The following is a 27,514-nucleotide window of genomic DNA, read 5'->3' on the forward strand; positions in this document are numbered from 1 at the left end:
TTACTCCTCACATACAAAAAGAGAACAAGAGGTACAGAAGCCTGGTCAAGAGCTTCACAACATCTTCCCTTAAGAAAGGAAACAAACAAAAGTATGCAAGCTACAGTGTGGACGAAGACAGGAAAGAACACTCCAAAGTGAAAGATGCTATAGACAAAAAGTCCCCTCTCAGTTATTCTTTGGTAATCTTCCAAACTCCCCCCGCAATCGTCACAGCCCAGAAACATCAGAACAAAAGAGGGGGACAGACATAGTTGCAGCTGAAATGTGCCTAGCACTCCTGTAAGCACATGCTCGAAACACACACTTTGCCCCACTGACGATTGTATCCCAAACATTCAAAAGACCACCAAACGCCACAACACAGAAACATATTATCCATGACAAGATCATGCCAGGAAGCCTCGGAGGCAAAATCAGAGCTCATTGTATAGTCAAAAAAGACTGAGTTCTCCACTAGTCATGTGACTTAGATTTTAACGCAATAGTTTCCTCCTAGAATGATCGCCCGCTGAGGTTCCCTGTTCCTGAGTTGAACCTCAAAGTAATGAAAGTCAGACAGGGCCAAGTAGCACATGCTTTAAAGTTCAGATAGCTTGCAGCAGGCCCCGAAGAGCAGAAAAGTGACATGAAGAAGCATTAACCGTCACAACGCAGTTTCCTTGCAAAGCAAAAATACAAAAAGTTTGCTGTGCTTAATAGAACCCATTCCTACAACTGTCTACACCATGATTGGTATCACATGTAGCGCTATGTATGGCAGGCCACCTGTTCTCGTCCCTTCACGCTTGGCTATGAGCCTTCCACGGGATGGTCGATACAAGGTCTCCCACAATCACTTTCACCGTCAGAGCTAATCTGCCTTTCAATCAACCTCTGCAATCAGTAAAAAAAGAATCGTTCCATAAGATGCTCTTCGAAAATTGTACATAAATAGGGCAAAGAAAGTATGTCATGCCACCAAGACACTGACCTGAGCCCTTTCAACGCCGTGCATAGGCTCCCCAGGCAGGTCCAGCTCCAGCACCATAAGGCACACCAGGACCAGTAGCATCCGCCCCAGTACCAGCACCAGAAACAGGACCTGAATTTAGCTGGTAACAACCGAGGGGTCTTGTTACAGCACATGGAAACAAAACTTCGATTGAAAAAGTACTACAGCAACTTTATGATACCTGAGACACTCCATAACCATCTGCGTAGGAACCGTACCCTCCTTCAGAGCCATACGAGCCACCATAGCCTCCACCTGTGACCAAAAATTTAAAATCTTTGCTTTCCTACTAACTTATTGATGTGCTTATCTACCTAGTCTGCCTCAAAATGGTACCTCGAACTTTCTTCTCAGCATTTGTTAGCTCTGCACGGAGCTTCTCCACTTCTCTTGCCATAGACACCAGATTCTTCTCCATGGCAGTTCTCTGCTCAAGGAGCTCCGCATTGGCATTCTTTTCAAACTCAAAGGCAGTCCTGGTCTCAACATTCCAGACATCATAAGCCGGAGAATTCAGCCATCAAAACAGATGTGATGAGCATTTTAGAACAGCAAATGGTTTTAAGGAAAAACCAAGACCCCATACCTGGCCCGTTGTATCTCTTGTCTGAGACCATCAATCTCTGCTTTCATGGCTGGAACTTGCTGCGCATCAGTTCGAGCTCTCTGCATATCCTGAGTAAGCTGCTGTACCTGACTAGTTAGCTCCTGGCGAGTTAACAGAAGCTTTTGTGCATCAGCCTGGGCTCTTTGCAAATCCATCTTCAGTGGTTCTAAAGCCCGCAGTTCTTGTTCCATTCTAGACGACTTCTCTGCAATACCACGAAACTGCGCTTCTTTCTCCGCCTGTATATTTCTAAGTCCTTGTTGCAGGCGCTGCACTTCTTGCTGTGTCGCAGCCAGCTCCTGCCTGAGGGCCACATGAGTTGCCGCCAGCCTCTGGTTCTCTGTCAAAAGCCTCTGAATCTCTTGATGCTGAGTAGCTATCTTCTCCTCCATAATCAGACCTGGAGGTACATCCATGCCTGGTCCAATTGGTCGCATTCCTGGACCCACACGAAGAGCCTCTGGCCCAGGAATGGGACCTCGCCCAGCCAGTAGGGCAGGAGGAAGACGGCCTCTGCCTGCCATTGAGCTATCTGCTTTTGGGCAAAATAATCATAAGCAAAATGCTCAAGCTACAAATTCACACTGTGTCTGGCAAACATACCTCTTCCCTCCCTATATCTAGCTATCTACCCATCCACCTACATGCGCACATATAATGGGCACAAGCATTCAAACTTCCATTTCGAGACAAAAGAACCCATGCTAATACAAATCAATAGCGTCCTTATAGATAAGAGTGTTATACATCTACAGAGATTCTGTGAACCAACTGACAGCCTGTTGAGATTGGGCCAACCGCCAGGGCACGACACCAGTACTTTTTTCTTCATGATTGAAAAAATCAATAAGCATACGGAGCCTGCTTCTTAAAGCATGCAGTCTAAGCCCTATATAAGAGTTCCTGATACACACACTACTGTGTTCCTGTATGCAACAGGAGTTACCTGAAGCCTCTCAGGCAGCTGCACTACTGGAGACCATACTACCTGAAGACGTGTTTGATGCAGACATGCACACGGAGAAAGAGACCTCTATTTTGTCTTCATTAGCTAGGCCAGTTGGAACATAATTATGCAAAATAAAGAAAATGCTTACAGAAGCCACAATAGTATCAAAGCAACTACAGTTCTTGTAGAGACACCACACTTTCAAAGGTGTGACGATCAACCCACGTGTGCGCGGTGCAAATTGATTCTGAGTGAATCATGAAAAAAGATTGCATAAACAGTACACCCAGCCACTGAAAGAGTCAAAACATAACATATCCAGCACAACAGCAAAGAATGGAATCAAACGCTGCAACAAACACGCTAAAAATGAAGAATAGCAAGATTTTGTAGAGCATAAACTATACAAAACTACCAATGAAAATACTGTTTGTCTGCATAACAATTTCCCTTTAGCATTGTAAAGCTCTAAAATCCACACATAGACGACAAACCAAACAGCCACAATCGAACGGAGCATACTGTTGCTGTGATTTTCATAACTCCGCTGGAGTCATCTTTATCTAGGCAGTGTGAGAAAGCTAATGGGGAGAAGCGGCAATCTGTTACCAAGAAAAAACCTGACGTTTGCTTCCGAGAGTCGTGTAAAGATACGCTCCAAAACGAAGACAAATATGAAGAAAGCGCTATGCTTAAACGGAAAAACTCTTCTTTCTGCAGTGACACAGACTACGCTATGTCCAGACCTCACAAAGGCATGCCTCAGGCAACTCTAAGAGTCTCTTTATGCCTACAATTATTCGAGAAGACGACGCAGAGAGCATTTACTTACATGGAAACAACAGCTATAGCCCTCTCTTCGTCGCAACGGTGCAGCAGAGAGCAGCAAGATCGCCACAACCCTAAGAGGGAAGCGAACTCGAGGCCTTGAAATGCAACTTCAAATCAGCTAAATGAAGGGTTGGAGGGTGTGACCTAGGTTCGATTCCCTTGGCCTTCTCATGTAAATAATAGTCATAAAATTTAGGTCTCCCCAATCTCGGAAAAACAAAAAGTCTTTCAAAAAACGTTTTTTTAACTATCAATTAGAGGGTATTTACGGTGGATTCTATGTGGAAAGCAAAACAAAATGGGGAAAGTCAGAAAAGGAAAGGGTGCCCAACTACGAACAAGATGGAGGTTAAGGGGCAAGGCGGCACACAAGAGAGGACCAAGGTGGTAGGACTCACTGCAATAGGCAACCTTCACAAAGGCGCCAGGGTTGAGCATCGTGACCCGAAGGGCAAGGTGGCACACAACTGAGGACCAGGGCGGCTAGGGCTCGCTGCAGAGCAACCTTGGCAAAGGCGCCACCAAAGCAAGAATCAGGCATAGTGAGCTGAAGGGCAAAGGACACAAGCCGAAGCACTTGCACGAACGACGACAGACGTAAAAGGCAAGGATGAACGTTGAAGTAGTCCGGCACAACAACGGCCAATTCGTTAACGCAAAAGCTAGTATGCACGATAGCACGCAACCCAATTAATGCAATAGCCTTATGTGTGTGTGTGTGTGTGTGAGAGAGAGAGAGAGAGAGAGAGAGAGAGAGAGAGAGAGAGAGAGACCCTCAACTTGCGCTCCCATACAGGCATAGAGGGATGGGAGTCGGGATGCTTTCTTTGGAGATGCGGGATGCTTTCTTTGGAGATGAAGACACGTGAAATATCCACCAACTATAACCTAAGGTTTAACGAAACATCTCCTACTTGAATCAAATGAATTTTGGGGGGCCCTACTAGCTTAGTGGTTGTATTCTGAGAATGTCAAATGAGTTCTTGTTGGTCGATCAGTAAATTATCTCTCTCTCTCTCTCTCTCTCTCTCTCTCTCTCTCTCTCTCTCTCTCTCTCTCTCTCTCTCTCTCTCTCTCTATCTATCTATCTATCTATCTATCTATATATATATATATATATATATATATATATATATATATATATATATATATATATATATATATATATATATATATATATATATATATAACCGTTCTCTTTCAACACTGTCTGCTCCAAGAAGCGATTGTCGTTTTCTTGTATTGTGTCGGAAGGCAAGGTTGAAGGGGATCAGGGAGCACCACAGACGGAGAGTGAGAGAGAGAAGGAGACACACGACACACAGATATGGGTGGGGAGACTCAATGAGTGAGCAGCCCCCTATACCCTTATGCTATGTATAAGGTATACAAGTCAGTGGGCGCATCTCCTGACAGTCCGCAAAAGACGCATCAACCTGTCGTGCAACCTCAGAGCAAACCAGCTGCTCTAGGTGTCTGCTGGAAGACATATCCTGCATAACTATATCCCCATGCTCACTGTCGAGCATAGAAAGGAATGACTACATAATCGCTGACATCTCAGCCTCCTCTGCAATCATCCACTACAAACATGACCACTCAATCTGTTGTGACTCACTAGAGCTCTCATGCTCCAACTCCTTATGCATAGACTCTTGCACAACGTCCTCCTATCGTGACTCACTAGAGCAAGACCGCTCTACCTGTCTATCCTGCATAGGAGTATCTCACACAACTGACTCTCTGCTTTGCTCAGTCACTAGCAAAGCATGCATGTATGACTCTGTCACCTCTCTATGTGACTGCTCAAGTCGTGCCCCAACTGTGTGCACAACGAGCTCACTACTCTGCACTCCATGCAAAGCGCCCTGCAACCCATGAGCAAAAGAGACTGTCCGGGTCTCTCGCTCTCTACATGGCTGTAACAAGATTGAGACTCGACCATCTCGCACCAGTACTACGTGCAATAAGTACCATGTGCCAACTCTAGTACCTCTCGCAATCACTAGCGAATCCAAATGCAACGCAAAAGATCGCTCAAGCAGCGATACCCGACATCCACTATCCCGTAACTGTCTGACTGAGATCAAATCCCGTCTCAGATCTGGCACATAATGCACATGACGCAGGGTAAATCTCACACCACTGGGCAAGGACAAACATACGTCTCCTGCACCCTCAATGTCACACACAACACCATCAGCCATGTGCACACAACCAAGTCTCCCACTAGCAAATGTGCTAAACCACTCTCGATGCGACGTGACATGGAAAGTAGCATCTGAATCTAGTAACCAATGTGAAGACAATGTGCAATCCGATATGCAATCCGTAGACATAAGATCATCTGAAGACAAGCTAGATGTAAATGTGACATCGCCGTCACAAGCATACTCAGTAACCACCGTACTGATCTCACTTGCATCTGTCATGCCCAAATCTGCATCACGCATCTGTCGCCTCCGTTGTCTCAAACGCCTGAAACATCGACGCCTAATGTGCCCTCTATGTCCACAATGCCAACATGTCAAGTCTCTATGCCGTCGAGACTTGCGTGTGGGACCAATCTCTCCCATGGACATAGAAGTGGGACTAGACTCCCCTGTAGACATGGATGTCGCGTACATAGCATGTAAACTCTGCATTAAAGCATGAGTTGTAGTCTCCCTCGAGACCTGCCAGTAAACAGACTCAACCAGATGCAAACGAATTGTAGACATGGCTAACTCATCAAGATCCTACCAATCATCATCACGCATAGACTTGGGCTTCGCCGATAAACCACGCAAGGGTTTATCCTGCCCCAAATCTGCCAATGCAACAAGCATATGCTCCTTCCAAGCAACAAAATCTGCTCCATCAAACTGTGTCAGACCATAACGCTGGAAGTCAAATGAAAAATCAGCCATAATGCTCGCAAAAGAGCAACCAACAATGATTAGCAAATGTCAACCAAATCAGCCCTAAACTGGCTCGAATCGCACAAAAGACTGCAAATATGGCTCAAAACCTGATGCAAAATTTCACCAATAACCGTGCAAAACCTTGCACAAAATCACAAGTCAATATGACTCGAATCCGGCTACCTAGCTCGTAGCCACACAAGCATACATCACAATATTCAATCCTGTGAGTGTGCCAAGATAACTATACGCCTGTCAAACCGTGAGCTAATCACCAAGCCACAACCAACGTCTGCACTTGCTCACAAGATCTATTGCTCACCACATAAGCATACATAGAGCATTACCCGCTCAAAGACCATGTATGCAAGCCACAACACTGCAGAAGAACCAATCAACTGCAACTGGCAACACCTGTGGGAGTACTAGACTCAACATGTACCTAGGAGTCAAACCCGATCTTGTAAAACCTCATATGTGCCTGCTACCTGCAGTGTGCACGGGTAAGTTGTCTGCAGCAAAGAAAACAACAGAGCCCAAAACTGTCCTGAAAAAAAGTCTCTGTGTTTTTAATTTCAGACCCACCTGCACTCCAAATCAGAAACCAATTCCTTCTACAAAGTCGTAGAACTTGAAGCCAGCTCCGTTTTGAACCAAAAAGTTTTGGAATCGTAGCTTTGTAGCTCAAGTTATGAGCAAAACAGTGGACAGCTATCAAACTGTCAAAAACTGAACGACTTTCTTATGTGCTTCTTTGAGCTCATAGAAAGGCTCAAACTCACTTCCCACCTCGATGCATGAGCTGAATGTATCAATCTCACAATGCTTCCATGTATATGGAAGCTCCAAGCTCCAATCTGTCGCCGATGTAGGCGTTGCAAAGCTTGCCGAGAAGAGGGAAGATGTTGTACACAGTGGGTTGATCTGTAGAGGAACTGTGGACTGATCTGTGAGCACTAGGAAGCTCCTGAGAGTTCTCCTGCAAGCCTCTGTATGGCTGTCCACAAGCCTCCTCTATTTCTTTGCTCAAATCTGTGACCTCTCCGCCATAGCCGACGAGTTCATCGCGAAGCCGTCCATCTACGCTCCCACACCTGTCGCTCTGATACCAATTGAAGGGGATCGGGGAGCACCACAAACGGAGAGTGAGAGAGAGAAGGAGACACACGACACATAGATATGGGTGGGGAGACTCAATGAGTGAACAGTCCCCTACACACTTATGCTATGTATAAGGTATACAAGTTAGTGGGCGCCCAGACTCTGAGCGACCGGGCAAGGCAGATGCGCCTATATCCCAACAAAGGTCGCATGATCGCGTGGTCACGTGGTCGGAAGGTCGCCGTCAGCATTTGGGATATAGCCATAGACAACAAATCCTCGATAAACTCCCGCAGTAAATTCCCAGTCCTATCGGTCGACCCATTACCAGGTAAAACTTCAATGGCATTCTTGAACAGATCATTGTCAAAAGTGATCCAGTCTCTTGATCATCTTTCCATAGCCATAAAAGAAGCCGAACCCTCTGCCCAATGGCAAATACCAGACTTAAAGCCGGATCAAGTATATAAACATAAAAATCTACTAAAACTTAAAGCCTCAATAGTTTACTTAGACAATAGATCAGTAGCATCTATCCCTGTTGATAATCAAATGCATTTCATAAAGCTCACTGAGATCCTGCAACATGATAAAGGTGAAGCCATTAAAAAAGGCTATCACTTTGTTCATCTTGGTTGTGTACAGATAGGAGTAAACCCTCTATTTAGAGCAGGTTTATATAAATATCCTGCTTAGTTATGGTTTTAGATACCTGACATAAAAATTTGCAAGATCAATTCCTTGGAGGAATTGAAAGTAATTTGGCAGATGGACCAATTTATCTGCAAGTTCGCCCGAATTATAATGTGTCACTAGATGACCCCTATTTTGGCGAAGCTTTAACTCTTGCAGTTAAAATAGTCGGCTGTGATCTAAAGCATATGACCCAATGTAGAAATTGATTTTTCTGTTTTAGGAAGAGTAGTGAACTCGGGACTTGCTGCAATTTATGAAGGGAAACTAACAACAAAAGAGAAAAAAAGATCATAAAGGGCAAAACATAATTATGTGTTTTGATGACCATTCTCAAATGCTGCGATGTGACCAAATTGCATGTCAGAAGTTAAACTACCTGAGAATTGGGCAGTAGACATTCAGCCTACCTTAAAGTTTTTTTGCATCTTTCCATAGCCGTAGAAGAAGTCGAACCCTCTGCCCAATGGCAAATACCAGACTTAAAGCCTGATCAAGTATATAAACATAAAAATCTACTTAAACTTAAAGCCTCAACAGTTTACTTAGACAATAGATCACTAGCATCTCTCCCTACTGATAATCAAATGCATTTCATAAAGCTCACTGAGATCCTGCAACATGATAACAGTGAAGCCATGAAAAAAGGCTATCACTTTGTTCATCTTGGTTGTGTACAAATAGGAGTAAAGCCTCTATTTAGAGCAGGTTTAGATGTATCCTACTTAGTTATGATTTTAGAGACCTGACATAAAAATTTGCAAGATCAATTCCTTGGAGGAATTGCAAGTAATTTGGCAGATGGACCAATTTATCTGCAAGTTCGCCCGAATTATAATGTGTCACTAGATGACCCCTATTTTGGCGAAGCTTTAACTCTTGCAGTTAAAATAGTCGGCTATGATCTGGCTATGATCTAAAGCATATGACCCCCAATGTAGAAATTGCTTTTTCTGTTTTAGGAAGAGTAGTGAACTCGGGACTTCCTGCAATTTATGAAGGGAAACTAACAACAAAAGAGAAAAAAAGATCATAAAGGGCAAAACATTATTATGCGTTCTGATGATCATTCTCAAATGTTGCGATGTGACCAAATTGCATGGTCAAAAGTTAAACTACCTGAGAATTGGGCGGTAGACATTCAGCCTATCTTAAAGTTTTTTTGGCGAGCATTTTTTGGCGAGCGCTTTTTTAGAATCCGATGAGAAGATTCCAAAAAGATTCTTTCTCCCTTCTTTTCTCAACTTTGTTCTTTCTCTCTCTTGGCTCTCTCTCTCTCTCTCTCTCTCTCTCTCTCTCTCTCTCTCTCTCTCTCTCTCTCTCTCTCTCTCGTAAGAAACCACCCAAGTAGTAGTAAGCTCTGCTTCATCGACCTCCCCTTGGGTGAGGGGTTGCCCTACGAGGGGGTCCGGCTATAGACAGTGTCGCCCTGTCCCAGTATTCTCACCCTGCTCCAGTCAATAGCGCCGCCCTGTTTCTGCTCCAGCATTGTTTCTGCATCCCCTCACGAGCTCTCACCACGACCAATCCTCGTCACGGTGTCCTCTACGTTTTTTATTTTCTATACCTTCAACCTTACACAGTCTAATATTAAACCAATAAGAGGCCTTTCCCACCTCTTGGGTCTTCTAAACAACAGTCATGGCGACTCGGGCTTCATTCCGTGGCAAGCCCACTTTCGCAGGGGTTGTAGGAACACTCCCGAAGCAGGAAAGCATCGCTGGCCTTCAAAATGAACTTAAAAAGCTTCTCAAGGAGAACGAGGAGCTGAAGCAAAGACTTGTTGCCATCGAGACACGGCTTGTCGCAATGGAAAACTGCAAGAAAGAAGAGATGGAAAAGATGGAAGTCAAGCTTAATAAAACAAAGGTTGAAGTGGAGACCATACTCACAAAGGAGGTCAAAACTCAAGTGCAGGAGGTAATCCTTCGCAAGGTAGAAGACCGTGTGGCATCCATGCTACGCAGCGACAATGACAAGAGGACATCTCCCTGAATGTTCGCATCGGCGAGCTCCCAAGTGACTTGAAAGGAGAGGGAGATCTCAAGTTTCATGAGTGCTTTGCCCATATCCAAGCAATAACCCACTTGGTACAATGGGATCTAGCAACAATTACCTCTCTTACACATGAGCATCGCACCAACCATGCAATCCTCACTTTCAAGACCAAGGCGGACCGAATCAAACTTCTTGAGCAATCAAGGCTTCTGAAGGATACTAAAATTTGGTTTGCAGAAGATCTCACATGCGTCCAACTCAAACAAAAAAAGACAGAACCCTAGAAGATGCGAGAAGCACGCACAACAGGGAAATGGGCAGTCTATCGAAGAGGTAAAGCCATTATCCAAGAGTTTCGAACTCCCAAGCCGGCTTCCTCCTCACCTTCCCCTTCTTAGTTTTGTTCATTTTAGCTCTTCCTTTTGACAGCTCTTTGGACCCTCAATCCTTAACTGAGATATATCTCATGATCCTCCCGTTTAGAGGAATCCCTTTGTAATGTTTTGATTTCGGTCCCATGGGTCATATCTGACCTCCACGGACGATAATTCAACCTATCTCTCTCTCTCTCTCTCTCTCTCTCTCTCTCTCTCTCTCTCTCTCTCTCTCTCTCTCTAATCCCCCTCCTATCTCCTTCTTTTCCATCCCCCCTTTTCTCTATTTCTCTTGCACCTCCACCTCTCTCTCTCTCTCTCTCTCTCTCTCTCTCTCCAAGTGGCATGGCCACGTGCACTACCACTACCGGCCACCCGTAGTCCACGTGGCCTAAAAATAAATAATTAATTTTTAAATTTTTATTTTTTATTTATTTATTTTATTTTTTATTTGACCACGTGGACTACGAGTGGCCGGTAGTCCATGTGGCCATGCCACTTGGACTACGCATGGAGGGCCTAAAAATAATTAATTAATTTTTTAACTTTTATTTATTATTTATTTATTTTATTTTTATTTGACCACGTGGACTACGGGTGGCCGGTAGTCCACATGGCCATGCCACTTGGAGAACGCATGGAGAGAGAGAGAGAGAGAGAGAGAGAGAGAGAGAGAGAGAGAGAGGGATGGGAGAGAGAAAAGGGGGAATGGATGGAGAGAGAGAAAGAGAGAGCGGGGGGGTGGTGGTGCAAGAGAAAGAGAGAAAAGAGGGGATGGAGGGGGGGGGGGGGGAGAGAGAGAGAGAGAGAGAGAGAGAGAGAGAGAGAGGGAGGGGAGAGAAAAATGGAGTATACATGTCCTTGTGTGTGTGTGTGTGTGTGAGAGAGAGAGAGAGAGAGAGAGAGAGAGAGAGAGAGAGAGACTTTGCAAGAGATAGAGGGAGAGAGAGATCTTTATTGCTTAACGATCACAATTATTGATCGATGGAGAAGAAGAAGCTTGGGTGGTAGCGAGAGAGGACAAAGTTGAGAAGGGAGAGAATCTTTTTGGAATCTGCTCGTCGAAGTCCAAAAAGCGCTCGCCAAAAAGTTACATCCAAGTCGGAAATAGTTAATGGAGTATTGATAAGATAGATATATGTAATTATGTTATTAGCTCTCAAAAACCTATTTCTTCTCCTATTGTGCATAAAGCCCTTGCTAATTCTAGAGCAACGAGAATAAGGATTGTCAAACTTTTGAGAATGAAGACAAAAGCTTTTGTAGACATTGCTTACGATTAATGAGTCATATTGCCTCATTATCCTTTGCATTCTCTATACAGTTTTGTATGATCGAAGGTAAAGATTTTATTATCTCACATATTGATAAAGTCTTTATTACTCCTTATGTTATAATGATTGATCACACAAAACCCTGTCCTGAAGTGCTGAAAAGTAATTATCAGAATGTGAAGTTGCATATGCTTGAAAAACAGTTACAGAAGTTACATAAGCTTGTTTCTGAGTCAAGCCAGAACCTTACTCAATTTGCATACACAACTTCAAAGCATGCATACAACATCTTCCTCCTCATGGCATACTGATTCAATAGTACCATTCTCTAAAGGTTTGCCATACTTTTCATTCACTAAACCCTCCCTGCATCGTCCGGGTCACTCAAGATAAGCGTCTGCTCTTAAATATCTTGAAATTCGAAGAAGAACATGGTTATTCTTTAGACATTGAACCGGGGAGAGAAAATTGGGAAGCAAGCTACAAAGCATCTTGTAGAAGGATGAAAGATATCTCTACACTATTGTTTGTTATCACAAAAATTGCAACAAATTAATTGACAGCACAGGCAAACCTTCATCACAAAACCCTGAAGGAGTAGTCATTGAATCAATCGACTACAGTTGGGAAGAAGACCGGATTGAACCAATCTGGGATATGTCCAATGCAGAACACAGATCAGGAATCAAAGATTATGGCGATGTATTCTTCCAAGGAGATTGGGATCAATTTGATTACTTTTATGAGGAAACTATCTACAATGGTCTTCAAGTAGAAATCATTCCAGATAGCCTTCCATCTCCTCCCAATCCATATGAAAGTCCTTTCAATCTTGAAGAAGAATCAGAAAATAGATGGTTCTCAAATTGAGATTCCTCTGGTTCCATTACATATGGAAAAGGACGAGCCAATGGAAGAAGCATCTACAAGTGCTACCCAAACCCTGAAGACTCCCCAATTTGTGCAAGGTATAGAAAAGGTAGGAGATATTAGCTTCTCTAGAGCATGATGATATCATCTTAGTTCTAGAGTACATGCATAATTGGATCTATCAACAAATGCTATTTGGGCACATGAGACAGCAAACTGCAGTGGAAGCTGCAGTAAATGGCTTTACATGTATCCTCAAATGATGGTGGGAAATGCTTCCCCCCGAAGTAAAAAATTCTATTATGTGACCTGAAGAAAATGGCTCTCCTCTGCTGCTCTTTATTGAAACTATCTACAAAGAATTCATTGGGCATTGAGAAGATCAAGCATCTATGGCATTACAGGCTTTTCATGAAGCTCAAATATGTAATTTCTCATCCATTTGGGATTTTTGTATTTATTGCAAAAATTTAATATATAAAGCAGGCCGGAGAAATCAAAACAGAATTTGTGCACAACTGCCAAAAGCCATTACCAAGCTGCTTATTACTGAGAAATTGGATAACCAAAATCTGAAACTCCAATCAACAGCACTTGGTGATATAATCCAAGCCTTACAGGTAGTAATTCAGGAACTATGTATTCAAAAGCATGCACAAAAGAATTGAAGGACTTAAAACCTTCAAACAAGTTTTGCAAGCAAAATTACTACTCCAGAGATTTTGGGTGCACCAACGAAAAGAAGGAATGCTCTTGCAAGCATCTCAAGAAGAGCAAAAAGGAGAAGAAGTTCAAACGAAGACCCAAGCATCGATTTTTTTGAAAGCATAAGTCCACATCTTCAAAGAATGACAATAAATGTTTTATCTGTGGCAAAACAGGTCATTGGGCCTCTGAATGTCCCAAGAAGAAAAAATCAGTGGCATTCAAAAATATAATCCTAGAAGAAGGGTATAGCTACTCAGAGCTATCCTCTTCAAACATCTCATAGTTCGAATTCAGTATTGCTCAGTTTGCGAGCAAAAGTTCTTCATCAACAAATAGCAACTACAATTTGTAGGTCATGGGGGCAACAACTTCCCGGGAGGTCACCCATCCCAGTACTGTTTCCGCGCATATGCGCTTAACTGTGACGTTCCACAAATTGGTCTAGCCATCCAGACCCCAAAACCTTAAGGTGTTAGGGACCTCCGGTCTAACCAATTTATGCAAGCCTCATAGATAGACACCACTTTGTCACCACAAGTTGGGCTTACCCCAACAATCGCCCCCTTAAGCCAAACTTGGGACTTTCCCGTCCCCTTGAGTACCAACGTGTTCCGTCTTTTTCTAGGCTCAGAGGTTGAGAGCTTCAACGTGGCCGGGAGCTAGCTCAGAGGTTGAAGTCAACATCAACATGTCCTGTTCCACGGACTCAGAGGTTGGACTTTGAACCATGGCTCTGATACCAGTTGTAGGTCATGGGGGCAACAACTTCCCGGGAGGTCACCCATCCCAGTACTGTTTCCGCGCATATGTGCTTAACTGTGACCTTCCACAAATTGGTCTAGCAATCCAGACCCCAAAACCTTAAGGTGTTAGGGACCTCCGGTCTAACCAATTTATGCAAGCCTCATAGATAGACACCACTTTGTCACCACAAGTTGGGCTTACCCCAACACAATTCAGGCTCAAGTTTTGAGAATTTTCCCATAGCTCTTAATGTAATGAACCTGGAAGACTTCATGCCTATTCCTTTTAATCCTCAACGATGGAAAAAGTCTTCTAAAGGAAAACAACAATACATGTATGAAGATTCAGAGTCCAACAATTCAGATTTCTCTCTCGACTCTAAAAAATTAGGTAAGAAGAGCTTTTCAAAGAAAGTTACAATGAGGTAATTACCTTTCAGAAGCAACTAAAAGCTACTCTGAAAGAAGCTGATAAACCTAAGCCCCCAGCTTTAGAAAGAATTCTTATTCCAGCTTTAGCAAAGAAAAAGAAAATGAAACAAATTTAGGAGAATAAGCCTCTCTTTGATCATCACTTTATCAGCAATCTAGTCTTTGGAAAAATCAAAGCCAGACCAACCCATCAGCTACCGCCAGGAAGAGAACCCTCCTCTCCTTCCAGTTTTGATGATGAAACCATAGAATATCCCTAGGATCTTCCCTCGACAACACATAAACCCCCTGGTCTATCATACAAGGAGTTTCTCCAAATAGAAATAGAATTACGACAAAGGGAAGAGTTTCTTGAAGAGCAATAAGCTCTACTTCGATGGGAAACAAATCTATGAGAAAGGGAGAAATCTCTTCTCTTTAGGCGGCGGGGTGAGAAATATCCATCGTCCCCACCAACCTCACCAATTTTGGCTACAACCTCTCCAACTCCAGTTCCATGTGATATTTTGCTACCAAAAGAACAATCACCAGAAACAGTTGAAGAACCAACACCATAAGGTAACCTACTCTCCAAAGAAGACATATAGAGCCTTAAAGAATTACTAACTCTGGCTATAAAACAAAAAGTCCAACCATCTTGGGAAGAGTCTTCAAAACTACCGATGGCCAATGAATGTCAAAGTGGCAATAAGGATATCCTACCACTAAAGGCAGATATCATGGTAATTGGCAAAGCCCCAAAAAAAAAGCACCCCCAGCTTCTTCAACTAGAGAATCAGGTTCAAGCTCTTCATCGAGTAAAGGTGAAGAGTCTCAAACCAAAAATAATGTCTCAATTACAATTAAACAAATTAATGAAGCACAGAGGTAAGATATCTTGGAATCTCCAGCAATTATTGATGGTATTCCGGAATAAGATCTACCATTTCTAACTCATGCAGAAAAGGTAAAATTCCTCCATCTATTACTCCCATAAGAAAGAAGAAACTATTCTAGATCTAGAATACCCTCTCGAACCTTAGACTGAGAAAGATAAGGACAAATGGATCAATACCAAGGTGGCAGTACTTAGATCATCATGGTATAGAGACTGGAGAAAGTTTTATGTTAACTATGCAGATTCTCATTCAGAAGTAGAAATCTCTGAAGAAGCTGAACAATTGGATGCTCAACAAATCAAACCAATTAATCTTGAAGCCATAAAGAAAGCATGGATCAATCCAATCAACAGACAAATTCAGCAATGGATTGATGATCCTATAGAGCTTCATGTCTTTGCTAAAATTAATAGATGATAAGCAGACCCATGAAAAAATGTCATACCAGACTCGTCTACACAAAGCAGTGGAAAAGATAAGCAACCACAAGAAGAATGGTTCGACCCAACAAACACCCAATTAGAAACCTCTAACAACACCAGTCTGGTTCTCTCTAAAATTGAAAGACTTCTAGAAGACATCAATGACATCCAAACCAGCATATGTCACAACACAAAGTTGATTATTAACAATCATCAAAGCCTTGCAAGGATCGCCAAACAGGTAAAGGAAGTCATCTCCTCACAGTAAAAAGAAATTCAGGAACCATTAAATGGAGATAACAATATGTCACCACTAAAAGGAGTCTCCATCATTATAATTCTGAATACAAATTTTCAAAATTCTCTCAATGCTATACTAGATACAGGAGCCAGCTTGCTAAAAAATTCGAGGAGCTGATAAAAACTCAGGTCAGATTATGGTTACTGCTTGGAAAAGCCACACTACCTATCTTTGCCTATCTTTGTTTTCAACCAAGTTATGATATGATCATTGGCAATGATATTCCGGACAGATGGAAGGAAAAGGCTCATAGTACAACTATCTTGCATTAGATTCAGTATACCATTCCTTCACATGAATGGCCAAATGTCTATCTCAATGAGTTTAACCCTAACACAAGCAGATCCCTATCTAGACGAAAGATGCACATTCTTGCCAACAATGACAAACGACTGTTTTGACAAACCTATTGGTGGGACTACAAGTACGAACACGTCAAAGGATCCAAAAATGTCCTTGCTGACATCTTAAGTGGACTCATTCCATAGGCGGGGTGGAGTGACATCATCACTTAGGTCATGAAAGATGCCACGGCTGTGCCACCATATAGTGACTAGAAAAAAGCATGAGCATCTAATCTATAGTGGCATGCCCTTGAAGATTCTACTTAAAAGCTAAAGCCACTTGTCAAGTCACTTTACTAAAGTGATTCCCTCTCTACTAATAACTTGGTGTGCACAACAAGTTACCTACCTTGGAAAGGCACCTCTCTTCTCTATATAAGAAGAGCGCCCCCTCATTGTAAATCATCTCATGTGAGCGTAAGATATCTCTAGTGATCCCAAATCATCTCGAGTGAAGCTTCTCAAGTCTCACCTAAGCCTTGTATATCGACCCTACACACATAGGGTATTCCATTCGTAATCCTTTTGTTTCATAATACACAGCTTTCGCCTCCAATTGTGTAGTGTGCATATTTTGGTATCAAAATTCTCCTGAATTTGTTTCATGTTCATTTTCTTTGCTAAAGCTGGAATAAGCATTCTTTCTAAAGCGGGGGCTTAGGTTTATCAGCTTCTTTCAGAGCAGCTTTTAATTGCTTTTGAAATGTAGTTACTTCATTGTAACTTTTCTTTGAAAAGGTCTTCTTACTTGATCTGTCAGAGTCGAGAGAGAAATTTGAATTGTTAGACTCTGAATCTTCAGACCTGTATTAATGGTTTCCTTTTGAAGACTTTTTCGATCGTTGAGGATTAAAAGGAATAGGCACAAGGTCTTCCAGGCTCATTACATTAAGAGCTATGGTACAATCCTCAAAACATTGTAGTTGCTATTTGCTGATGAAGAAATTTTGGTTGCAAACTGAGCAATACTAAATTCAAACTCTGATATATCTGAAGAGGATAGCTCTGAGTAGCTATACCCATCTTCTAGCATTATATTTTTGAATGACTGATTTTTTCTTCTTGGGACATTCAAAGGCCCAATGACCTGTTTTGCCACATATAAAACATTTTTTATCATTCTTTGAAGATGTGGATTTACGCTTTCGAAAAATTCGATGCTTGGGTCTTCGTTTGAACTTCTTCTCCTTTTTGCTCTTCTTGGGATGCTTGCAAGAGTAGTCCTTCTTTTTGTTGGCGCACTCAAAATCTCTGGAGTAGTAATTTTGCTTGTAAAACTTGTTTGAAGGTTTTGAGTCCTTCAATTCTTTTGTGCCTACTTTTGAATACATAGTTCCTGAATTACTACCTGTAAGGCTTGGATTATATCTCCAAGTGTTGTTGATCGGAGATTCAGATTTTGGTTATCCAATTTCTCAGTAAGCAGCTTGGTAATGGCTTTTGGCAGTTTGTGCACAAATTTTGCTTTGATTTCTCCAAAATGGTATTTACCTGCTATATATATTAAATTTTTGTAATAAAAACAAAAATCCCAAATGGAAGAGAAATTATAGATTTGAGCTTCATGAAAAGCCTATGTGGCCAAAGATGCTTGATCTTCTCGATGCCCAATGAATTCTTTATAGATACTTTCAATTAAGAGCAGGAGAGGAGAGGCATTTTCTTCAGGTCACATAATAGAATTTTTTACTTCGGGGGGAAGCATTTCCCACCATCGTTTGAGGATGCCTGTAAAGCCATTTACTATAGCTTCCATTGCAGTTTGTTGTCTCATGCACCCATATAGCATTTGTTGATAGATCCAATTATGCATGTTTTCTAGAACTAAGATAATATCATCATGCTCTAGATTATCAATGTTGTAGAAGGTAATATCTCCTACCTTTTTTATACCTTGCACAAATTGGGGAGTCTTCTGGGTTTGGGCAGCACTTGTAGATGCTTCTTCCATTGGCTCGTCCTTTTCCATATGTAATGAAACCAAAGGAATCTCAATATCTATTTTTGATTCTTCTTCAAGATCGAAAGGAATTTCATATGCATTGGGAGGAGATGCAAGGCTATCTGGAATGATTTCTGCTTGAAGACCATTGTAGATAGTTTCCTCATAAAAGTAATCAAATTGACCCCAATCTCTTTGGAAGAATACATCTCCATAATCTTTGATTCCTGATCTGTGTTCGCATTGGACATATCCGTGATTGGTTCAATCTGGTCTTCTTCCCAACTGTAGTTGATTGATTCAATGACTACTCCTTTAGGGTTTTGTGATGGAGGTTTGCTTGTGTTGTCAATTAATTTGTTGCGATTTTTGTGACAACAAGCAATAGTGTAGAGATCTCTTTCATCCTTCGACAAACTGCTTTGTAGCTTGCAATAAAACCGCTCTGCGGCTTCCCAATCTTTTCTCCCCGGTTCAATGTCTGAAGAATAACCATGTTCTTCTTCGAATTTCAAGACATTTAAGAGCAAAAGCTTGTCTGACTGACCTGGACGATGCAGGGAGGGTTTAGTGAATGAGAAGTATGGCAAACCTTTAGTGGATGGTATTATTAAATCAGTATGCCACGAGGAGGAAGATGTTGTATGCATGCTTTGAAGTTGTGTATGCAATTGAGTAAGGTTCTGGCTTGACTCAGAAACAAGCTTATGTAACTTCTGTAACTATTTTTCAAGCATATGCAACTTCACAATCTGATAATTACTTTGCAGCACTTTAGGACGGGGTTTTGTGTGATCAATCATTATAACATAAGGAGTAATAAAGACTTTATCAGTATCTGAGATAATAAAATCTTTACCTTCAATCATACAAAACTGTATAGAGAATGCAGAGGATGATGAGGCAGTATGACTCATTAATTGTAAGCAATGTCTACAAAAGGTTTTGTAGACATTCTCAAAAATTTCAGAATGTTGACAATCCTTAATTCTCATTGCTCTAGACTTAGCAGGGGCTTTATGCACAATAGGAGAAGAAATAGGTTTTTTAGAGCTAATAACATAATTAGATGAATCTATATTATCAATACTCAATACTCTATTAACTATTTCCGACTTTAAGGTAGGTTGAATGTCTACTGCCCAGTTCTTAGGTAGTTTAACTTCTGACCATGCAACCTGGTCACATCGTAGCATTTGAGAATGATCATCAGAACGCATAATTATGTTTTTCCCTTTATGATCTTTTTTCTCTTTTGCTGTTAGTTTCCCTTCATAAATTGTAGGAAGTCCTGAGTTCACTGCTCTTCCTAAAACATAAAAAGCAATTTCTACATTGGGGGCCATATACTTCAGATCACAGCCGACTATTTTAATTGCAAGAGTTAAAGCTTTGCCAAAATAGGGGTCATCTAGTGACACATTATAATTCGGGCGAACTTGCAGTAGATAAATCGGTCCATCTGCCAAATTACTTTCAATTCCTCCAAGGAATTGATCTTGCAAATTTTTATGTCGGGTATGAAAAATCATAACTAAGCAGGATACAACTAAACCTACTCTAAATAGAGGGTCTACTCCTATTTGTACACAACCAAGATGAACAAAGTGATAGCCTTTTTTAATGGTTTCACCTTTATCATGTTGCAGGATCTCAGTGAGCTTTATGAAATGCATTTGATTATCGATAGAGATAGACGCTATTGATCTATTGTCTAAGTAAACTATTGAGGCTTTAAGTTTAAATAGAATTTTATGTTTATATACTTGATCAAGCTTTAAGTATGGTATTTGCCATTGGGCAGAGGGTTCGGCTTCTTCTACGGCTATGGAAAGAGGAGCAAGAGACTGGGTCACTTTTGACAATGATCTCTTCAAGAATGCCATTGAAATTTTACATGGTAATGGGTCGACTGGTAGGATTTTCTGCGGGAATTTACTGTGGGAGTTTATCGAGGATTTGTTGCCTATGGCTATATCCCAAATGCTGATGGCGTCCTTCGGACCACGCAACCTTGCCTTTCGACATAATACAGGAGAATGGCAATAGCTTCTTGGAGCAGACAATGTTGAAAGAGAACAATTTTTGCTAGTCACTCTTATAGCAGGAGATGAAGAGCTTATAGACTTTGAGCATTAAGATGAAAATCACAAGTGGTATTTTCACCCAATGGTGATACACAGACAAAGGCGATACACGTGTAGAGAGTGTAAGCTGTAAGCTAACTTAATTCACATATGCGAAACACAAATTGGCTTTGATACCAAAAAATGCCCACTACACAATTGCAGGCGAAAGCTGTGTATTATGAAACAAAATGATTACAAGAGAAATACACTATGTGTGCAGGGGATTGATATACAAGGTTGGGTAAGACTTGAGAGGCTTAACTCGAGATTACTAGAGCTCACACTAGAGATACCTTACACTCACATGAGATATATCCTACAATGAGGGGATGCTCTCCTTATATAGAGAAGATAGGTGCCTTTCCTCGGTAAGTAACTTGTCGTGCACACCAAGTTATTAGTGGAGAAGGAATCACTTTTAGTAAAGTGACTTTACAAGTGGAGGGGGGATAAAGTGGCTTTACAAGTGGAGAGGGAATAAAGTGGCTTTGGCTTTTTAGGTAGAATCTTCAGGGGCACGCCACTATAGGTTAGATGCTCACGCTTTTTTCTAGTCACTATGTGCTAGCACAGCCGTGGCATCTTTTATGACCTAAGTGATGATGTCACTCCACTCTGCCTGTGGAATGAGTCGACTTAGGATGTCAGCAATGACATTTTTGGAGCCTTTGACGTGCCCGTACTTGTAGTCCCACTGAGCAAACTAGGAGGCCCATCTGATCATCCGTTTGGCATTTTTTGAAGTGAGAAATCCTGAAAAATTGTTGAGATCCATTCGGAGAATGAAGACTCGTCCTAAAAGAAATAGTAAAAATTTCTTTATGCTTAATTTTGCAGAAAGAATTTCCCTCTGAGCAGAAGGATAATTTTGCTCTGCTTTATGGAAGGAGCCACTAGCAAATCTGCAAACTATTATTTCTTTGTTTTTGTTCTCTTCTCACATAGGACTGCACCCTAGTGTAGAGGATAAGTTGTCCCTCACTTGGTAGCTTGAGTGGGAGGAGCTAGTTGCAGATCATTTTGATTAATTCAATGGTTTTGCTATGAGAAGCATCCCACCTCTTCGAACTATTTTTCTACAGAAGCGTCCTGATTTTCTTTGTGAGGGTAGCTGGGTAAGGGACGTTCCAGTTGATCCAATTTAGGCATCCCAGGAATTGTTGGAGCTTTGTGACATTTTTTAATTGATTTGGAGTTTTGGTGATTTTTGTTAATACATGCTCCTGTAGCTTGATACATCCATTGCAAATAGTGATGCCTAAGAAGTCTACTTCTTCATGAGCAAAGCTGCATTTGGTATAGGATAAAACTAGACCTGTTTTGATTAGCAACTTCTAGATTTCGATCAGATGATGTTGTTCCATGCTTTTGGAGTATATCAAGATATCATCCAGATATACCAAGCAAAAACTTTTAATAGAGCCAAATATTACTTCAACCTTGAGTTGGCACTCTGAGGGGGCATTCGCTAATCCCATAGGCATGGAAATCCATTGATACATACCTTGAGGTACAACAAAAGTTGTTTTGTACCTATCCTTAGGATGTACTTTGAATTGCCAGAATCTACTTGTAAGATCGAATTTTGAGAACATTTTCACACCGTTTATTCTTCTGATTAAATCTTCTTGAAGAGGGATAGGAAATTTCTTTGGAACTAAAAATTTGTTAAGAGGTTTGTAATCAATTACCAACCTCTTATTTCCCCTCTTTTGTTCACTGTGGTTGTTGACATAGAAGGCTCTGCAGGCCCAGTTTGAATTGGAGGGTTCAATTATGCCTTTTTGCTGTAGTTCTCCTATTTCTTTTCGACAAATCTCGGTGTCAGTTATTGACATTCCAGGATGAGATGCTTTCGTTGGATTGACTTCAAGGATAGTTAGAAGAGTGATCATGTACTTTTCTTCATCCCAAAAGCTAAAGGGTTATCGGAGGTTCTCTGCAAAATTCTGTCCTTGATTTCCTCTATTTGGTTTTTGTAATTTTCTTTCTCTTTTGGGAACCATTCTCTGAATTCGACATCACAATAGTTGATAGATACCAAACAACTATTAATAGCATAACTAGCTTTCTGTTTTATGGGAGTGGTATATCTTTTTCCCAAATAGAAGAAGTTAAAGCTGGTTTCTGTGAAGGTGCTAGGGGCTAGTTTTGAGACAAGGTCGAAACCGACTACTAAATCATAGCGCATATTGAGCTATGTAAGGATAGTCTAATAGGTAGCTTGGCAGTACTGAACTCTATCCATGTATACACAAACTCCTTGATAATGGCTTTGGAGCCATTGCCATATATAACCTGTCTAGCTTCTGGGTATATTCTGATCATTGTTGATGGGAATAAGGCTTTTTTTGCAAAGCTTCCTCCTGCACCTGTATCTATTAAAGCATGTAGAGCGATTGCTTGAAACCCTTTTGGTTTGATTAGCAGTCTAGCAATAGGAATATATTGCTACATTATTTCCATTGATGATTTTTTGTTTCTTCAGCCATATTTATTTCCGTAGATTCTTTTATATGCGGCTGAGTCTTTTGCTGCTTGAATAAGGTTATCATCTCCTTAAGGTTTTGTATGTCTTCTTTGGAGAGTAGATTACCTTTGGGTGTTGGTTCTTCAGCTATTTCTGGTGATTATTCTTTTGGTAGAAAAATATCCCAAGGAACTAGAGCTGGGAGGTTGTTGCTAGAATTGGTGAGGTTGGTGGATATGATGGATATATATATATATATATACATACATACATACATACATACATACACACACACACACACACACACACATATATATACATACATATGTAATGGAAATGGCCTATGAACTTTGAGAATAGCGGAATTAGGAGTTTAGAGAACTTGACAACAGTTGAGGACCGGATTATGTGGAGCCGGGGGTCCCCCCTCTAATAGGCTTTTGTATTATAGATTTCCCATCAAGAGAGACTTGGTACACTACAATGTTTGTGTTCCTTGTGACCTAGGTGATGGAATGAAGATGGAAAGCTTCATGCATCACGAGCATAACATAGAATCTGTAAAAAGCATTAACCATCCCTAGCCTCAAACACCTTCAAAGGTGGAGAGAGCTAGCGAGGAATGAGGGTAGGGAAGAGGAAGAAGAAACATTCATAGGAGAAAGAAATAGTTCCTCACTTATCATCACTCTTCTTGCTTAGCATACATAATAGCATAGTAATGAAGATGGAAAAGATGGCAAGCTTAAGCATTGGAGCATGGATCTTGGTTGGCTTTGCATTCCATAGCCAAGAGTGTTGGTGTAGGCTCTCAACTTCTCTACAATCTTGGAGAAGGAGATGGAGCTCTTGTAGTTTGCAACTCCCCACAATGAGTGTGTGTGTGTGTGTGTGTGTGTGTGTGTGTGAGTATACCCCCCAAGCTAGCCTGCTTTGGTCGACCGCTTCTTCTAGCATTATCTTGCACATGATTGAACCTCCTCAAGCTTGGCCAGTCACATGCTTAATGCATATCAAGCAATAAGGGTAGCCTTGGGACAAGTGTTCCCCTTTCCCCTTTGAGAGAGAGGACTCGATAAATGTATAAACAATTAATTAAATTAACTAAATCGTCATTGGACCCCTTGGGAGGCTAACCAATAGGCTTTGGGCACACTATAAAGGCAACATGAAGAGGAGCTTGAGAAATGTCCTATTTGCTTTCTTTGTACCAAGCTTGCCTTGTGTGAGGGTGTGTGTTCTCTCTCTCTAACTACTACAAAGAGGGCTCGCCCCCTCATGATTACAACTTCCAGGTATCAGATTCACAGGTGTATAGTATTCTTGGATAGGTGCAACCATCCATAGAGCCACTTGTTCAAGAATGAGCTAGTTTTTTAGGATTTTGGCAGGTCATGTATACCATTTGTGGATCTTTCTACAGAGACATAGTGTCTGTTCATGCTTTATGTGGTTTCGGTGAGTTTTTTGAGTTTTAACTCAGATTTTTCCCAGATTCTTGCCATGCTTTGTGCGTATTTGTAGTTTACTCTCTGATGGTTTTGGTAGTCAAGTATGACTCCCGCCTTGTCAATAGCATATACTTGTGTGGCTACAGTACAAGCTGCCACAAGTTTTACAGGTTTTTGTAGATCTTTGCAAGAATTTTCTTGTGGGATGCATTTTGAGCATGTTTTCTCACTACTTGCATACATGGTTATGCGCTTTACACTTGGTTGAACTATTTGTCCAACTTGTTGCCAATAGATAGCAGATTATGGAGACGTTTTATGCATATGCGAGCATCAATTTTGATGTCATTGATCATGGTTTTCATGATTTTGTAGTGGTCGAGTGATCTCCGTCTTTGTTGATAGTTTGGCATGGTTTATGGTCGAGATTTTGCTTGAGGTTTTGGTCAAGTTTCAAGGGAGACTCTGCTAGTTTTCTCCTAGATTGGTTTTCTAGCATCCATATTGCAAGGGATTTCAATCACATCTTGACGTGAAGTGTGAAGTGGTAATAAATCATGTTATTAACATTCCATGGGAGTGTTAATAACATCAAATTGGCAATGAGTGGCTAGAATCAAGCGTTCTTGTATGCCCACGGGCAAACGATGTGGCATGTCAAGCCTCGCTAGGCAAGAAGGGATGCCTGGCAGGCTTGACTATTTCCTCAACATAGCTCTTTATTTGGAGGTTGATATATAAACAATGTCCACTCCTCCAAGCACTCCATTTTGGGACACTATGTATATATTTTATTAACAATTTTAGTTGAGATTTACTCATTTGGCTTTAGTTCAGGTGGCTTTGATCCCTTTATTTTCTGAAATCCACAAATAGTTACCTCCTTTGGGTGTCTATCTGTAAGGTGTGAGCTTTGTCCTAGAGTCACTAGAGTATGAGTCAAAGGAGAGAAAACGTGGAATTATCCCACATGTAGTGGTGCAAGGCTATATAGATACTCAAAGCTCCTTTCATGAACAAACGTTTCATTCCACGTTTGCATTACATCTCCCATGTTTATGGTGATCTTGTGATGGGTTAACAACTCAAGATTGTGTTTATGAGTCCAAGTTAATCAGTCTTGGAACCTAATTCGCTTGAGGAACAATCTAGCCTAAACACACTCACTTGTCTTCATTACGTTTGTCTTTCATTCACCCTAGTTAGCACGATCCCATCCTCATCAAGTGGTATCAAAGCTTTGGTGATGGCTCTCCATTAGTCATCTTCTCTCTCCATTTAAGCCTCTATCCTAATCATGGCTTAATCACTTGAGATGCTGGGATATGCTCTTGGAACCACTACCCACTCTTGAGATCGATTAGTTCTTGATTAGCATGTGAGCATAGCATTTTTATTAAGCTCATGTTTTGCATATAGCTTTGGTGATGGTTCTCCATTAGTCATCTTCTCTCTCCATTTAAGCCTCTATCCTAATCATGGCTTAATCACTTGAGATGCTGGGATATGCTCTTGGAACCACTACCCACTCTTGAGATCGATTAGTTCTTGATTAGCATGTGAGCATAGCATTTTTATTAAGCTCATGTTTTGCATATAGATTAGTTTAGTTTTTTTTCAGTTTATTGCATCAATAACTACTTGCATTAGTTGCAAGTGTTCATCTTGCATTTTCTTGGCGTGATTTGTGTGTAGGGACACTGCTCTTCAAGAGCTCTTGATTGTATCCTTAATCACGTATTTGGGACAAGATTAGCCGTTCCAATTATCTCTCTATTAACAGGTGTGCATAAGTATTATTAGGGGTCTGCAAATCTTATAAGGTGTGTATAAGTCTTATTAGGTGAGTGTAAGCCTGCGTTTTGTGTGTGTCTGAGTGGGGTGGAGCCACCTCTTGCATAAAGAAAAAGGCAATTTGATTTTATTTCCCCCCCCGTTAATGACCTTGGCGCACATGCATACTGCATACTGGCTCCAGCTCATCAGCCCGTGAGTCGCCGACAACCTGCACCCAACCGTCATTTATCTTGGTGTGAGTCCTGGTGACGGATCTCCTGCTCTCGAGTCTCAACATTTAACCTTTTCCCTATGCTAACCCCTGCTACATTTGTTGACAGCCTAGCATGCTCGCAATACTCTTGCCGTTCAGTACCCTGCTCGTCACTTGCAGAATTTTGCTACGCTAGCCTGTGCCACTATCAAGGCCTCATCACCCTCAACTACTGGTGCAGACCTACCTCATTACCGGCTTGCAACAACTCCCTGTATGCCTGTAGATGCTCATTAACACCTGAAACCCTCAATTTTTGCCTGTTATAAATAGCCGTTGCAACTCCTCAGGCCCTCTTACCTTACTTGCATTTTGTAGATCAAATTTGGAGGCTTTTACCACAATAGCGGCATCGTAGAAAAACCTAAAGGGCCAAGCAAGCTCTCAACCAATCAAGGGGACAGTTCCACAAGTTCTACTACCTCAAAATTTCAAAACCTCCAAACTTTGGGGTGCTTTCCCACTTGCAGAGAGCATCCAAGAGCTTCAATTGAGCTACAATGGTATTCAAACACACTTCAAGGCAAGGGATTCAAGGTAATAATCAAGTTCTGACAATACAAAGCAAAGCATCATTGACTTCAAGCACCCAAAGGCGACCTCGAGCATCTTTCTCAACTTCTGGGTTCTTTAAATTTTAAAGCACTCCATATCGAGTATGCAATAGAATTTTTCTCTCAATAAAATTATTGTAACTTAAAGCTTAAATCTTTGCAGCCAAGACTTGATTCTTTATTGTTAAGAGGTGCTTCACCTTGGTGAAGAGGAGCTTCACATTTAAAAAAAAAAACTTTCTCTCTTATTCTCACTATATTCCTTGTAATTCAAAGCTTAAAATTTTGCAACCAATCACCATTTGCAATGTATGAAGATGATCTTTTAATTGTGCCCGTGTAAAGAGGTAGACATTGGCTGGGAGAGTGTCCTAAGCTAAGACCCTCTATTAGCACAATGGGGGAGAAGGGAATATAGAATTTTAATGGGGAATAATTCCACGCATGGCAGACGAAGCTTAGGGGTCACTTGATGAAGAAGACACTTTGCAGAGTG

General features: G+C 41.4%; 1 protein-coding gene across 1 annotated transcript; it reads right to left on the reverse strand.

The window, feature by feature from the left end:
- Nucleotides 1-639: 639 nt before the first annotated feature.
- Nucleotides 640-3,520, reverse strand: LOC147441225 (protein FLX-like 2). The gene is made up of 6 exons (XM_086482904.1): nucleotides 3,383-3,520; nucleotides 1,581-2,133; nucleotides 1,331-1,470; nucleotides 1,176-1,249; nucleotides 974-1,094; nucleotides 640-876 (listed from the first exon to the last, which is right to left on the reverse strand). Exons 2-5 carry the CDS (start codon nucleotides 2,123-2,125, stop codon nucleotides 984-986), a joined length of 870 nt encoding a protein of 289 aa, XP_086339030.1. The 5' UTR covers nucleotides 2,126-2,133; nucleotides 3,383-3,520; the 3' UTR covers nucleotides 640-876; nucleotides 974-983.
- Nucleotides 3,521-27,514: the final 23,994 nt, after the last annotated feature.

The sequence above is a fragment of the Adiantum capillus-veneris genome, chromosome 15 (genome assembly GCF_014529385.1).
Source record: "Adiantum capillus-veneris isolate H3 chromosome 15, ASM1452938v2, whole genome shotgun sequence".
Taxonomy (NCBI): domain Eukaryota; kingdom Viridiplantae; phylum Streptophyta; class Polypodiopsida; order Polypodiales; family Pteridaceae; genus Adiantum; species Adiantum capillus-veneris.

What these genes read in the sequence shown, in the direction of transcription:
- LOC147441225 (XM_086482904.1), bottom strand. Translation starts at nt 2,125, where the DNA reads ATGGCAGGCAGAGGCCGTCTTCCTCCTGCCCTACTGGCTGGGCGAGGT. An exon ending in CAAGAGATACAACGGGCCAG is followed by an intron (nt 1,471 to 1,580) that starts GTATGGGGTCTT and finishes TGTTGAGACCAG; the next exon opens with GACTGCCTTTGAGTTTGAAA. An exon ending in ATGGTTATGGAGTGTCTCAG is followed by an intron (nt 1,095 to 1,175) that starts GTATCATAAAGT and finishes GGTTGTTACCAG; the next exon opens with CTAAATTCAGGTCCTGTTTC.